Source organism: Endocarpon pusillum, assembly GCF_000464535.1.
Source record: "Endocarpon pusillum Z07020 unplaced genomic scaffold C711415, whole genome shotgun sequence".
Lineage (NCBI taxonomy): Eukaryota > Fungi > Ascomycota > Eurotiomycetes > Verrucariales > Verrucariaceae > Endocarpon > Endocarpon pusillum.
Genome location: NW_006913550.1, coordinates 100,576 through 114,608, shown reverse-complemented (window position 1 = coordinate 114,608; position 14,033 = coordinate 100,576). Strand labels below are relative to the sequence as shown.

The following is a 14,033-nucleotide window of genomic DNA, read 5'->3' as shown; positions in this document are numbered from 1 at the left end:
ACGGCTATATGAGAGAGACAGATCAGTGAAAGTTTGATGAAGATCAGAGTCGCACAAGGAGATTTGAGAAGCATTATATCTCGTCACCGGCATAGGACGCGGGGAAGACGTACTGCTTTCGGGTCTTTGTCAGTCTGGTCGGCATCGTGACAGCGGCTGCCGAGTTGCAAGATCGAGAATATGGTTGTGGTTGTTGAATCAATCTTTTTGATGCATCTACCTGCGGTCTCGAATGTGGAATTGCCAGTCTAGCGTTAGTTCTAGCGCGATAGTCCTAAAGGGTATTAGGGCTTGGGCTCTTGGCTTTATTACATAAGGTAGACTGACTTCTCGTCATGCTCCCAGCCTGATCTTTGGATACAACATCATATAACATCTATTCTTTAATCTAACAACAATCTTTTTGACATAACTATATTTAAACTCTAGTACTCCTACTTTTGTACATCTTGACAAGTATTTCCTTAATCGTAGACCTACAGAACACCCGCATAAGTCTTACTGGCCTGGCCAGAACATGCGGTTTATCATGCTGCTCCATACTCGCTAAAATTTACTGTCTACACTGTTCTTGCATCGTTTTCTCAGTCCTTCAGACTACCTCCCAGCATGCCACCCTCCCGCGTCTCTTCACCTCCATCTGACCCACAACCCCTAACCGATGGCCTCACTCCCAAGCAGCTCCAACAATTCCATACCGACGGCTATGCCATCATCCCAGACTACCTCGACCAATCCAGATGCACCGCCCTCCTCTCCACCATCAGCACCCTCCTCCACGACTTTCCGCTCAAAGACCACCCGATGACCAAATTCTCCACCGGCTCATCCTCCTCCGCCCACGTTGGGGACACCTACTTCCTAACCTCAGGCGACCAGGTACGCTTCTTCTTCGAAGAAGACGCCTTCTCCAAGCACTCAGCCGTGCTGACCCGACCCAAAGAAAGAGCCATCAACAAGATCGGCCACGCGCTCCATACCCACATCCCGGCCTTCGCCGCCATCTCCCACACCGGGCCCACCGGCCAGCTCAACGCGAAGATAGCCTCCCAGCTCGGATTCCACGACCCCCGCTTGCTGCAGAGCATGGTCATCTGCAAACAGCCGGAGATCGGGGGCGCGGTGCCCCCGCATCAGGACAGCACGTTTCTGTACACACGCAGGCAGGACGCGACGGCGGAGAATGGGTGTTTGAGTTTTGCGCGCGGGAGTCATCGGAGGACGCCTGTGAGGCGCCGGTTTGTGAGGGCGACGGAGGAGGGAGGCGGGGAAGGGACCGGGTTTGAGGATGTGGACGTTGGCGATGAGGAGGCGAGGTGGCCGCGGGGGTTTGAGCATGAAAGAGAAGAGGAAGAAAAAGGGACGCAGGGGAGCGAGGCTGAGGAGGAATTCGAGCTGGGAGAGGTGAAAGCAGGCACCTTGGTGCTGATACATGGGAACCTGCTGCACAAGAGCGAGAAGAATCTAAGCCAGAAAGGCAGGATTATATATACGTTCCATGTGATCGAGGGAGAAGAACAGTATGACGAGAAGAATTGGCTGCAGATACCGGGTGGACCGGAGGCGTTCACGAAACTCGATGTTAGTTAAGATCTGCCGTTGAGCATCTACTGGCTATGATTAATGATACCATGTCAAGTGTACATTTATCTCACCGCGGGCCGGGTGCAAGCAACATGATACCAAACCTCAAATACGTAGAGCAATTCCCGGTTCAGAACCTTGGCTCTTTTCGACAGGCGTGCCATCATGATAGATGGGCACAAATATCCCCCAAATCTCGGCTACCCACTTACCTACAGCGAACAAGATTCTCCCTAAACCGATTCAAAGTCCCCATCACGGTATATTCTTTCAATCCCCCCAAGTCTTCTTCCTCGGCCTCGGACTCGTCATGGTAGGCATCTCGTAACTCGGCCCCGTAGTGCTGCTCTGCTCCTGTTCGTCCGGCACACGGTCTCTCGCAGGTGGTGGTGGAAAATAGGGTTGTTGTTGGGAGGCTGGGATATGTGCTGGATGTTGGTAAAGTGGGTTGTGGATCGGGGATGCGACCTGGGTCGCCTGTGAGGAGGCGGAGTGGAGGGGTGGGGAGTGAGGGTCTTGGTATTGGTCTTGATTTGGGGCTGGGCCTGGGGCTGGGGCTCTGATCATGGGTGGGGGAGTGCTGGTGTATGAGAGGTCCGGGGAGGCAGGTGGGCGGGCTAGGGCGGGATGCATCGTTGTTGGTGGTGCGGAGGGGAAGGGCTTGTGTTCGATGTAGGAGGGGAGGTGAGCTGAGGGTGGGAGGGGTGATGGCTGACTTGGTTCAACGGTGGTGGGACTGCTTCGGACACGTAGCTCGGGAGGCGGTGATGGCTGGCTCTTTGGGTCATCTCTGACTTGTTGGCCGGTTCACGTCTTCCACGTCTGCGTATGCAGAGGAAGATTGCGAGACCCGCTAGCAGTAAGAAGGCGACTGCGCCGCCTACCGCACCGCCGATGATAGCGCCTCTGTTGGACCTGCTACTTTGGTTGGGGGTAGATCCCGTTGTGGGCAGCGCTCGAGTCGGTGTTCTTACAGCATGCGTTGCTTGCTGCTGGAAATAAACAGGTAGATCACGGTGGTCCCAACCTTGTGTCGGAGCCGTCACAGTTGCGCCTCCGACAGGGCTTCCACCCACGACTGAGATGATCTCTGAAGGCACGTTGTAAGTAGTCAGATTTGGATTAAACAGATTCCACTTGGCCTGGTCCGGATTGTTCTTTCCAAGGTCCAGATTGTGCGTTCCAACAACATCAGGCGCATCACAGGCATCAGTCGCAGGAAAAGTACCTCCGATGATGAGCATCTGCGCGTTGTCAACAACGTTACAGCTTAAACTATTGTGCGGACTGCCGGGTCCTGGCTCAGTAGGATACCATTTGATCCATGTGAAGGATGGGAGCGTGAGGATATACACATCATCGAAGCCAGTGGCATTCTCCGCGAATCCTGCTCCACCATAGAGGTAGATGTTGTATGAGGACTGGTCTTGGGCCCATGTTGCTCCGGCGCAGAATTTACGCCTGTTCTCCGGAACTTGGCCTGTTGCATTCTGCTGGTACCATTTGCCTTCCGCAATGTCATACAAGAAAATGGTGCTCATTGACGACTGAGAAGCAACGTCAGCAATGAGAGAGTAGAACGAGACATTCCGTATGGCATGCATGACTTACTGCGACTTCTGTCGAGTTCCGGTAGGGAAAGGCGACTCCGCCAAAATACACCAGCAGACCTTGCCGAGATGCTGGAATGGTAACCATGACACCTTCTGCCCTGCCGACGGAATCTGGCCCTGTATTATTCGTCCAGCTGTTCGCTATCATATCATATCTAACCAGAGTGCTCGTCGCTAAGGGAGAAGCATTCCAGCCTGGCGTTGTACTGTTGTTGAGATATCCCCCATAGTAGTAACCCTCAGCCCTGCCACCAACGGTTGTCCCAGCGCCCCAGGCGACTCTTTGCACTTCGGAAGATGTGGCGGACTGCGCGGTGACATTCCACTGGTTCAAAGGAATATCATAGGCCCATAGCTCAAAATTGTTAGGTACGAGAGGATATTCGCCTCCATAGAGATAAAAGACTTGATTCACGTCATCCTCCCATAAGATGCCACCGGAAACGCTTGGAACCGTCGCGTTCTTGGACAGATTAGCGAAAGGCTTCGGCATTCCATTTTCGAGGACGTCTAGATCCTGCACCAGCAGATTCGGATCTGTTTGTTGTGTCAACAACAGAGGAAGCATAGTCTAGTGAAAGCATACTTGCGACTGCTCGAGGGTTTTGAGAGAGCGGATTTGCGTTGACAAAGCCGCCGTCGATGTAAAGTTGCCGGTTGATAAGAGCAGTTTGATGAGAGAAGCGTCGACAGAAATCTTGTACCGGATCGCTTGGAGCTTGCGACAGCACCGAGTCCAATATCACCAAGCAAAAACCAAGAAGCAAGAACGAGATTGAGCGAGCCATGAAGGCGGCTCTGTCTTGCAAGTCGCAAAACAGTCACAGAGCGTGAAATGAAGATCGAAATGAACGGATGGCCATCACTCCGCGAGACCGGCGCCAGGAGAAAAGAAAGAGGAGAACATTTTAGCATCAGGTCTTGTAGAATCCGATGACCTGGTGTTGGGCAAGTCGTGGAACCTGCATGCTGAAAGCTGCAGACTTTGGGCGACGGAGTCAGGCCCTCGGTGATCGACGACTATGGTCCCCGCTGGAGCTGAAGATCACTGGTGGCCGTTGTGGTGTGTGTATCTGACCTGCCTCCTTTGGGCCATAGTGCAACACATCAAATCATGATCACAAGGCTTTTACCAGTAGGCATGAGTGGGCACAACTCCAGCAGCCTGGCGAGGAACGACGTAGATAGTAGGGTGGATGCATGCAAATGGCGTCCAATGTTATGCTCCGCCTTGATCAGCTAACGAGCACGACGTCTTGATGCCTCCAATCGCTGAGAGATTGACAAATTCTTCAGGATTTTGGAAAGCTAAGAGAACTGTCATCCAAAGGGCTCTTCTTCCGAAGAAGGATAAAATGTGTGAAATGCCGCACGAAATCTAGGAAGGGCCGTGGTTATACGAAAAGACGAGTCCAGGTTTGAAGGGGAAATGGCTCGATCGTGGAGGTGATTGGATGAAGCTGGCTCTTTTGGTGGAGCGAGGCTGAAATGCAGGAGGCCTGAAGAGACTAACTACGTAGTAGAGGTGGCAGTTTTGTTCCCAGCCACTATCCACTACGGAATATCAGTATCGCGTAAGGCCTGGAGTTCTGCAGACATCCGGTGACGACCAATGTCCTTACCTACTATGTACCTACGTACCTACGTACCTATGCGGAGAAGGGTTCTGAAAATGACCCCCTATTGGTCCTTTGCCGGTTTCCAGATGCTTTGTCGGTCCAGGATGGTCAAAGGGAGATCGGGTGATCATAATCTAGCCGTTATATGGGCATAATTTTAGAAGAGGATGTCTAAAATAACACAATTTCTTTGGATGTAGATGTCTTAGCTACATATTTCTATGCAATCTATGCATGCAAAGTAGATCATACAGATTGACGGTAATCTAGACATAACTGTTAGAGTGCATGTTCTTACTGAGTGTAGCAGGACGTAGCGGGCTCGAATGCCACAACATTGACCCGGGCTGTTGCTATCTCACCGCCCTCCTCCCCGTGAAACGTTCATAACGCAGCTCCAAAAAGACCCTACACAGCCACGTTAGGAAGGATTCTCGTTACACAGCGCAGGAACCCTTGAAAGCACGTGGGGGATATGATATATAATTCTTGAAAAATATCTCCGGACGATGCTCTCCAGGAGCTCGGCATCGCTCAAAGTAGTAGTGATTCCTTATGACCAAGCTACTTGAACGCTTTTCCAACTGTAGAAGGGAAGATCTTCATGAGCCTCTACCGTACAGGTACGCGCTTAGAGAAGAGTCTGATTCAAGCACCATGGCCCTGGATACATCTTCACTCATCTTCTGCGAGCCTTGACGGTTTCGTGTGTGGAGCATGAGCCTTGCATCATGCTCCTCTTGGAGACAACATCCCGGGTCACTGGCGTGACTATCCTCTTTGTCTACAGTGTCCCTAAGGACGGAACTATAGCACCGTCTAAAGCGTCATTCCCAACCAAGCGCGATGCTCTTGACAAGATCACAATGGGGGCCGCCGAATTCCGCTGGCTTCCCTTTATCCAACGAAGGTTGCGTAACTAACTTCTCCACTCCAATCACTCATCGACAAGACTGATCTGCAAAATCAAGCCTTTTCACTCCCCGTACGGCTCATCCGGACCGCAAGAGAGGCGTCCACTAAGAGCTCAAGTTCTCTTTCACCAACCTCCTTCGCATACGTTTCGCATGGAGGTCCGTCCAAGAATACCTAGGTCTTTCCCATGACTCTAAATTTCCTTCGCCAGGCATCCCCGATTGACTCTCCCCTTCTACAGACCCCACAACCAAGACAACGCGCAGAGTGCGCAGCGATACAGGATCTGCCTTTATGTATGTGATGGAGGTCTCGTAAAATGCATCGAACCCAGAAGCTCGGTGTTGGATTTTCGACGTGCAGAAGACGAAGATCGAGATCTGATTTCTGAGGCATATCAGGAGGATGCGCAGATGCCTGTTTGGAGGGGGTCATGGCAAGAGACGCATCCGTATGGATAGAGAAGTTATACCGGCGTAGACGTTGACGGATGTGGGTGCTGCAAGTACACTATCTGTAGTAGACAAGGCTGTAGAAGCACACAAAGACTGCGACTACTTTGGCCAAATCTTATCGAATCTACGGAAGTAGACTTTGCTCTTCGTGCAGACTTGCATTGGTCCAGTGGCCGTTAAAAGTTTTTCTTCTAAGCTTTGCCAGCACTTCCGGCATTTCATAGCTCCAATGACAAAGCATACCAGCAATGAAGCCAACCGCATCGTTCTTGAAGGCAACCAGCAGACTGATGGTCACGAGCATGGTCATCCATCTTCTCTTTCGCTCCGCCTGTCCGGGCTCTTTCTCCAAATCCCGAGCTGCAATGGTGTTCAGACTTTCTCCGACGCTAGCCAATTCCAGTCCAGCGGCAATCACCATTACTGTGATCAAGGCAGTAGGAAACTTCTTCAACCAGCCAACCAGAGTTTCACCAAAGAATAATCCAAGCAGGAGCTTGACAATACCAAGAATCATGATACTGGCTCCTGAACGAGCGCCAAACCGGTATTGCGCTGCCAGTCCCCCTGAGCCGTGGCAAACAGGCATGGCTCCAAACCAGCAGCCAAAGAGATTCATGAATGCTACACTGAGCCCTATCGATGTGGCTGAAGGTGTGGGTATTTCTGGAAGAAGGTCCGCCGACAGATGTACGACAGCAATGATGGAGTTCAGGGTGGTCAATGGGAGCTGTCCCAAGCCTGCCTCCAGCACGCCCACCTTCCACTCATCCTTATCTGGTACTTGAGTATAAGGGAGCCAAAGACGGAAAGCTGGACCGTGATTTCCTTTAGCATGGCCCAACTGGAAAGCGGCCAGAGCAAGGCCAAGCATCAGAACCAACAGAGCATAGGGCGTCCTTGGGGCAGCTGCTGACATCAACAGAGCGATGAAGGTAAACATGACCCAGATGTAGTTGTCTTCCCAAGATGGACCAGTCCATGACAACTCGTTCACAGCTTTAGCCCCAGCAGATATAATCAAAGATAACCCTGCTCCGACCTGGATACCCTTGACCACAGGAATAGGTACAACAGAAGTAAACCACCCAAGTAGGCCGGTTACACTGAAGAAGAGAATACAAGCTGCAACGAAGATTCCCGCGGCTTGTGTCTGGCCGGCTGTGAAGTTCTTCAATAAGGCAACAGCGGCGATGGCTTTCATCGGCTGCATAGGTAGTGGAATACCAAAGAAACATGCCGTCAAGATATTGAAGATGCCTGTAAGTACGAGCGTCGTAGGCAGTGATATTTGATGGGATAGAGTCAGTGCAATCACGATTGGCAAGAAAGTACCCAGATCGCCCAATGAACCTGATATCTCGGCAAGGGGTTGCTGTTGAAATACCTCGAGATTGTGACGCTGTATTGACTGGAATCTTGATAGGGTTGCCATTGCATGAGCTCTACAGATACAGCGATGGTTTCTAGTCAGTTTCGTTACAATTCCACAGCGAATAATGTGATCAAGATGTGCTCTGGCGGAAACGTAGCAACCATGTATTACTCCGTGCGGTGTTAGATTTCAAGGTCAGAGCTTGATTTTACCATTTGCATATTACGGATAGAATACTACGGCTACAGGCCTAATTTTTGTACTTCCCCCAGTTAAATTATCTTACAAACGACTTTTTTACATACACGCCCCTATCACCATCCCTGTTGCTATTTTGCACGAATTTTGTTCATCCTGCAAAATCTGCTTGATCTACGCATTCAGTCATTTCTATATAGATACTAATAAACCTATTGATAGGACGAGCTACGAGCGGCTGTTAATGCTGTATATGATGCTGTGTCTTCTGACTATCTTAGGAAGCTGCTTCAGTCAATGCAGGCGAGATGGCAAGCAATTATAGATGTCAATGGAAAGTAAAAACTTGATTTTAGAGCCGAGTCCTATTTAGGCCATTTTGTGGGTGTCTATGCTTAATTCTACATAGTACGTTTTGTACGGATACTAGCATTTCAGCAGGGGAGGGCACAAAAATTAGGCCTATAGCCGTAGTAGATTCCATCATCCACTTCCTCGGGGTATGAGCTGCTCGTCGCTTCTGTTACGTTGATTCACTACCGACCTCATCGTCAGCAACGTTCTGGAAACTCCTGTTCAAAACGATCTACAGCGTAAGTATCTATGTCAACAATAGCTAGGCTTCTCAATATCCATACGTCTTGTTTGACCTGCTTGCATTGATCTTACCTTCGCTGCAATTCTGGCCGTTGCCACCAAGCAAAATTCCAGTAGTAGCTTTTCGTGAATGCTATGGAGCTAAGGAACGAGGGTGGGAAATGGTTGCTGCCAGCAGCTATTGATCATATCGCAACCCAAGAACCCCATCGTGCTTGGATTTTCCATACCGCGAGATGAGAATGACTTGAGCAAAGGCTACGTCGATATCGCCTACAAGCAATTTGCAAATCAGTCATCTGTGCAGCTTACTGGCTGGAATCGTCCCTTGGTCCGAGTAATGGTGAGTTTGATACATTCGCCTATCAAGGCCTAAACGACGCGAGAGTGCCTATAATAGCTGTGGCGGCGGCAGAAGTAGGGCGAAAGGTAATACAGTCCTGGGTCTCCACCCTCAAGTTTTGACTCCTGTGTCTACAAAGATGATCTGATGCGTCCCGCAGATAATTCTTCCTTCACCACTCACACCTGCTCAGGCCACGCTCCATTTGCTGGATGCAACAGTGTGTCAAACGTTTCTTTACGACAAGCTGATTCAGGCGCGTGTTGAAGGCCTCCTCCGGGAACGACCTCACATAGGCAGCATTGAAGCGCCGGCCTTGCAGCATCGGCTAACTCAAGAAGATGCAAAGTTATACAAATCTAGTAAGATCTGGGATCAGGCCAAGGAGGACCCGTGGATCATATTTTACACTTCTGGAACGACTGGGATCTGCCGGTTTGGAACTATCAGCGTGCTCCTGAAAAGCTGATGATGATATCAGGGCCCCCTACTCCGGTGGTCTATAACAATCAGATGATGACATCGCCAGATGTATCCCAGGTGCTCCCAGAGGAAATGAAAGGACCCAGCTGAGCTGCCATATCAACAAACGTGTATATGGACCAATTCCCATGACACATGTCAGTTTAGCGAAACTTCCTACAACAGCTTTTTGGGCGTAGGCTTACTCGAAAAGCAATTTGTCGGAATGACGGCCGTCCTGCAGACCGCAGTCTGGCTGGGAACAAGGCTTGTCCTTGGCCCTGCATGGAAACCTCCCACTGCGGCGATTGCCAATGAGGTGCTACGGTATGGCAATGTTTTTGATATTTCAGGCCCGCCGCTCATCATCAAAGACCTCTGTCAGCAGCAGGAGTATTTGCAACGCCTTCTAACTTTGGACTTTGTGCAGTGGGCGGGTGCGCCATTAGACAACGTGACAGGGACAAGCTTTGCTGACATGTGAAGCTTAGTCCAGCCTTTGCTACTACAGAATGCGGACCATACTCTGTTCGCCTATGCAACGATCCAGCCGACTGGCCATATTATTGGTTCTAGGAAGGCTAAGGCATCGAATTCCTAGCCAGGTCGGACAATCTCTTCGAGCTCGCTTTTCGGGAAAGCAAGGATGCACTGGGGCAGCAGATCTTCCTTTTGATGCCTGAAGTGGAGGTCTATCTACTTAATGATATCTTCCATACCTACCTTAATCTCACTCATAGTCCTACATTGGGAAAATCTAGTCCAGTGTTTCAGCTTTCCCAAAGCTCCAGGCCTTTTCACCTTCGCAGGCTTTCTCACATTCTTCAAGAATTCCCCAGACAAAACAAGCCCTCCCCTCTCTGACTTCCGGTTCATCCTTGCCTCCATCCACATCCTTTTCTCTTTCCACCTCTGTATCTGATTTCTCATCCACTGCTCTAATGTCTCCGCGCATGGTCCTACCTGTACAAACGGCAGCAAATGCCCACCGCAGTTTAGCACCTCTTGTTGGACCTTCTTCGTTGCGGCTCCTCCGCTGCCGCCCCTTTCTGTCCCAGTGAGCTTGAGCTTCTCTCCCCACAATGGTGCCACATTGATATGGCTGCGGGGGAGCCGTAGACCCACGGCACGGCGGGCCGTAGGGAAAGAAGAAAAGGAAGGGCCTGCACAGACTCGGGGCGGACAAACATGTAGGCACCTTCCACGAGCGGGTCTTGGTTTGGGGACAACAAAAACTCCTCAGCACGACACGAACTGACTACCTCAAAATGAACTGATTGGCTCAAAACTGGGCGGGCGTAGGACCATGCTTCTTGATGCTTGGTAGATGGGAGGGTGACCGAGCCCGAGCGTTCCGGTGAGGATCTCCGTACGTTCGTCGCTTGGGGATTGACAACCACAGGGTCCTCCTTAGTCTGCTGTGCTCGGCTCGGGTACAAAGCGGTAGGCGTGTTGCGGAGACCGAACTGAAGGTAACGGACCTATACACGGGAATCCAGTGCTTTGAAGAACGGGTTCTTCTTCATCGAGGCTGCCGCTGTAGCTCGTGAGGGCTAGACATCGGGGCGAAAGCTGCTCAGCATAGCGACGTTGGGATTAATTGGAGGGCGACCCTGGATGACACGCTCAACAAGCGCGAGAGCATAGAACATGTGGGGATGGATATGGGACAGGTAAACACTTGGGAGATTAGCATCAGGTTCTAGGTGTCCGTTTGAGGGCGCAAACAGTTATACTGCTCCCATACTATGTCCTATCCCAATTATCGGCTGGGTCATGTGGTCATGGAAATGATTGACCATCTGGTGGAAATCTCTGGAATGGTCGAACCACGAGCAAGGAGAGCATCAGTCTGATAGTGTATCACCTACGATCGTCTACCTGCAGAATCTCATTCTTCACTCCACTGGCGCCTTGGTTCGAGCAATCGGCAACCCAAATTGCTCTGATTTTGAGAGAGGTGCACCGCTGTACAAGTTCTTCCTATAAGAGCTCATAGGTTTCCTGGGTCAGCGAATGGATATGTTAGCAAGGCTAGCCAGGCAGGTAAAATTAACATTCGTCTACCTGTAGTAAACCGACCGGAGCTATAGACCAAGGCGAGGGCGTCGAGCAGTGTGGGTGAGAGTTGAGTATATGGTCTTGAAAATAGAAATGAGATGGGAGTACTGCGGCTTACCTTTTAAAGAGCCCAATAGCGTGGGTGGCAGCGATAGTGACAGAGTCTGACCCTGGGTCCAGATTATTACAAGGCCTGTACTCTTTGATATCAAGCTTCAGGACACCATGTATATCTTTGACAGAGTTAGGGTACTCTCGAATATGCTGACACGGAATAGTGTGCTCGGCGGGACGGAAAAGCTAGAAGAAGGCATCCCGTGGACTGAATTCAAAGATCTGACAAATTTCCAGTGGCTGTGAAATCAGTGATAGAATTGAACTAGATAGAACGGGTTGAAGAGAAGTTTTGAGCCGCGGACGAGTCTGCCACATAGGATGACACTTGGTGGTCGTTGCGATGTAAGCGAGGTTTCAGTCTGGCCCTCTTGATTGTCTCTAGACCTTTGTGTTCTCAAAGGACCGACGTCGACATAAGTTACCAGCAGCTAACATTTCTACGCAACGGGTATCTCAAATTCGTTTCCAACAGTGTTGTTCTTGAGTCTCTCCTTGGAGCTTGATTGCGTCTTGTTTCGGTACATCTTTTGAAGCTGGTCCTCATGGGCGGAGAAAAGGGAAATGTGAGACTTGTTGCTTGTGAGGGGAACCTTGGACGCAATAGAGCGAAAGATGGTAGTTAATCCATGGCCTTCTTCGAACAAAGGGCCATATGTGGGAAGGCAAGCTGCAATGATCGAGGCACATGGCTCGATAACTGACCAGAGGACACAGTTGAAAGTGATAGCTATTAGACTTTAGCTTAGTGAACCAAGTCGTCACCAAAAAAAAACTTACTGGAAAAATGGCGATCAGCCTGTCTCATTTTGATAAGCTGTATATAATACCCCAGACGGACAGCGGAAGCAACAATGCAGCTGTAAAGCTGATAGTAAGTGATATGTTCTGAACCTTGTGGCGGCGATGCTCACAAAAAGCCTAGCGAGAAGATCCCGGCCAACGTGAACTTTTTCTTGACACCGATTTGAAGTGTCCTAATGACAAAAAGAGGCATACAGAGCGTCATAATGTCCAGGACCATGTCCAAAGTACCATTGACAAGAAGCCAAGCGGGATAATTGATCCTAGCCTGAACTATCGTCTCCAAGGAGGACGAGAATATTGCTCCCTTGGACAGCAGTGAGCAATGCTCAGATAGGTTGACATGCATAAGAGGTTGACTCACAAAGAATAACGAGGTAAACCACGCTATATTGACACCGATCAGGACATTATTGGCAATTTGGAAAGGTTTCAACGTGAAAATCCGCCGATAGAAGACAAGGAGGCTTATCCGGACCAAAGTGATCGAGGCAGCCCAGAGAAGTAGGCCAAAGAAGATAATCTGCATTTCCATCAGGAACATTCCAACAATTTGGGAGGACAGTAAAGGTCATGCTACTTTGATATAGGCGCGTCCCGCCCGTCCTTGCAAGTCTTGAATATGCCATCCCACTCCACCGTCCGCAGCCCCATAAACCATCAAACCGCATAGCACATACACGACTACCTGGATTATCGGTCAGGTAAAAATGCTCAACAACCAAGCTCACTCCTCACCAGGCCAGAAAAGATGATGTATTCGTCGGCATGGACGTTATTGCCTTTGAGTTTTTGGGAATACACCCGAAGACACACTGCAAGCAATGCAAATATGGGGAAGACGGTGCAAACGACAACAGTTGTGGTAGCCTGATTGGACTTCATGTTGACTGAGTGCGGAAAGCAAAACATGGATCCAGCAGCTCGCTACTTACATAGTACAAGTCGTACGGCCGGCAGCCTAAACGGACACAGCGTTCGGCGTTCTACGAGGATCAGGAGACTAAAGGCCCTTGAAGACGGTCTTATTTGTCCGAGGTGATTTGGATGTATTTGAGTCATTCCTTTGTTGGTAGGTCTAGACCTCGTTTAATAGGCGGGAAGAGTTGAAAGAGGGTTGCATCGCGTTTGCAAAGTGCAGCTCTTTTTACTCCACACTATTTCGTCATCAGGCCTGCAGCCGGTGTGGCGCATGAGATTTGGCGTCGAATGGGACGTTCTGAATGGGGTTTAATGGTCAATAGAAGGTTTGGTATGACGTGCGGTAGTTGGGGGTACGGCTCGCTGAGATTTTTTTGAAAAATTTCGATACTTTATTAAATAGACTGAATACATTAAGTATAAATAGCAAGTTATTTTATCTAAATCAGTACGAAGAAAGCGTATATACCTATAGATACTAATGTAATCAAAGGAAGCAACGTGCGGTTTAGTGGTGAAATGAGACCTCAGAACAACAGTGGCGTGGAAGTCTGCTTGATTGTCTATGGTCGCGTATCGCTACTTGGCTGCACCAACTACTAGTAGTACTACACTTGTCTACTTACCCGACTACCGATAACTTGTCGGTAGTCAGGAGGGCTGCTATCTCCGAGTGAGCCTAACACGGATATTGAAAATATAATCGGGTTTCGGGCTAAAACACGTAACAAATCTATAACAAAACGCACGCAAAACCTGTAGCAAAATAGGCCAAACGGCCCCACACAGTCCAACATCTCTCTATCCTAGAAGAGTTTGCCTAATCTGCTGTAGTAACATAACAAGTGGTTGAAAATTGAGGCGAAAATGAAAGCTGAAGCGATCAAATGCGGCTCAAATACTTTGTTTGACGCCAAGTACGCTAGTAGGTACGGAGGGGATCCGATATATTCGTCAATATTCATTCTCGGA

The 14,033-nt window shown here is 49.7% G+C and overlaps 6 protein-coding genes across 6 annotated transcripts in view; 2 read left to right on the top strand and 4 right to left on the bottom strand.

Annotated features, from left to right (window-relative positions):
• Positions 1–145, bottom strand: part of EPUS_07333 (60S ribosomal protein L27a) — a gene marked incomplete at both ends in the record, with an annotated part of 616 nt that extends 471 nt beyond the window's left edge. The window contains 2 exons of the mRNA XM_007788053.1: positions 1–4; positions 114–145. The exon at positions 1–4 is cut by the window's left edge and continues 195 nt beyond it. Of these exons, the coding sequence (XP_007786243.1) occupies positions 1–4; positions 114–145 (36 nt within the window). The remainder of the gene's footprint in view (positions 5–113) is intronic.
• Positions 146–609: 464 nt separating this feature from the next.
• Positions 610–1,590, top strand: EPUS_07332 (uncharacterized protein; the record flags this gene model as incomplete). Its single annotated transcript, XM_007788052.1, has 1 exon — positions 610–1,590. The coding sequence occupies one exon, from the start codon at positions 610–612 to the stop codon at positions 1,588–1,590; it is 981 nt and encodes a 326-aa protein (XP_007786242.1).
• A 264-nt stretch (positions 1,591–1,854) lies between these two features.
• On the bottom strand, positions 1,855–3,985 carry EPUS_07331 (uncharacterized protein; the record flags this gene model as incomplete). Its single annotated transcript, XM_007788051.1, has 4 exons — positions 1,855–2,323; positions 2,380–3,131; positions 3,196–3,734; positions 3,784–3,985. 4 exons carry the CDS (start codon positions 3,983–3,985, stop codon positions 1,855–1,857), a joined length of 1,962 nt encoding a protein of 653 aa, XP_007786241.1.
• A 2,325-nt stretch (positions 3,986–6,310) lies between these two features.
• Positions 6,311–7,621, bottom strand: EPUS_07330 (uncharacterized protein; the record flags this gene model as incomplete). Its single annotated transcript, XM_007788050.1, has 1 exon — positions 6,311–7,621. One exon carries the CDS (start codon positions 7,619–7,621, stop codon positions 6,311–6,313), a length of 1,311 nt encoding a protein of 436 aa, XP_007786240.1.
• A 1,766-nt stretch (positions 7,622–9,387) lies between these two features.
• Positions 9,388–9,762, top strand: EPUS_07329 (uncharacterized protein; the record flags this gene model as incomplete). The annotated part of the gene is made up of 2 exons (XM_007788049.1): positions 9,388–9,598; positions 9,653–9,762. 2 exons carry the CDS (start codon positions 9,388–9,390, stop codon positions 9,760–9,762), a joined length of 321 nt encoding a protein of 106 aa, XP_007786239.1.
• A 2,014-nt stretch (positions 9,763–11,776) lies between these two features.
• EPUS_07328 (uncharacterized protein) lies at positions 11,777–13,025 on the bottom strand (the record flags this gene model as incomplete). Its single annotated transcript, XM_007788048.1, has 6 exons — positions 11,777–12,066; positions 12,117–12,196; positions 12,251–12,447; positions 12,505–12,663; positions 12,721–12,828; positions 12,879–13,025. The coding sequence occupies 6 exons, from the start codon at positions 13,023–13,025 to the stop codon at positions 11,777–11,779; spliced, it is 981 nt and encodes a 326-aa protein (XP_007786238.1).
• Between the last annotated feature and the right edge of the window lie 1,008 nt (positions 13,026–14,033).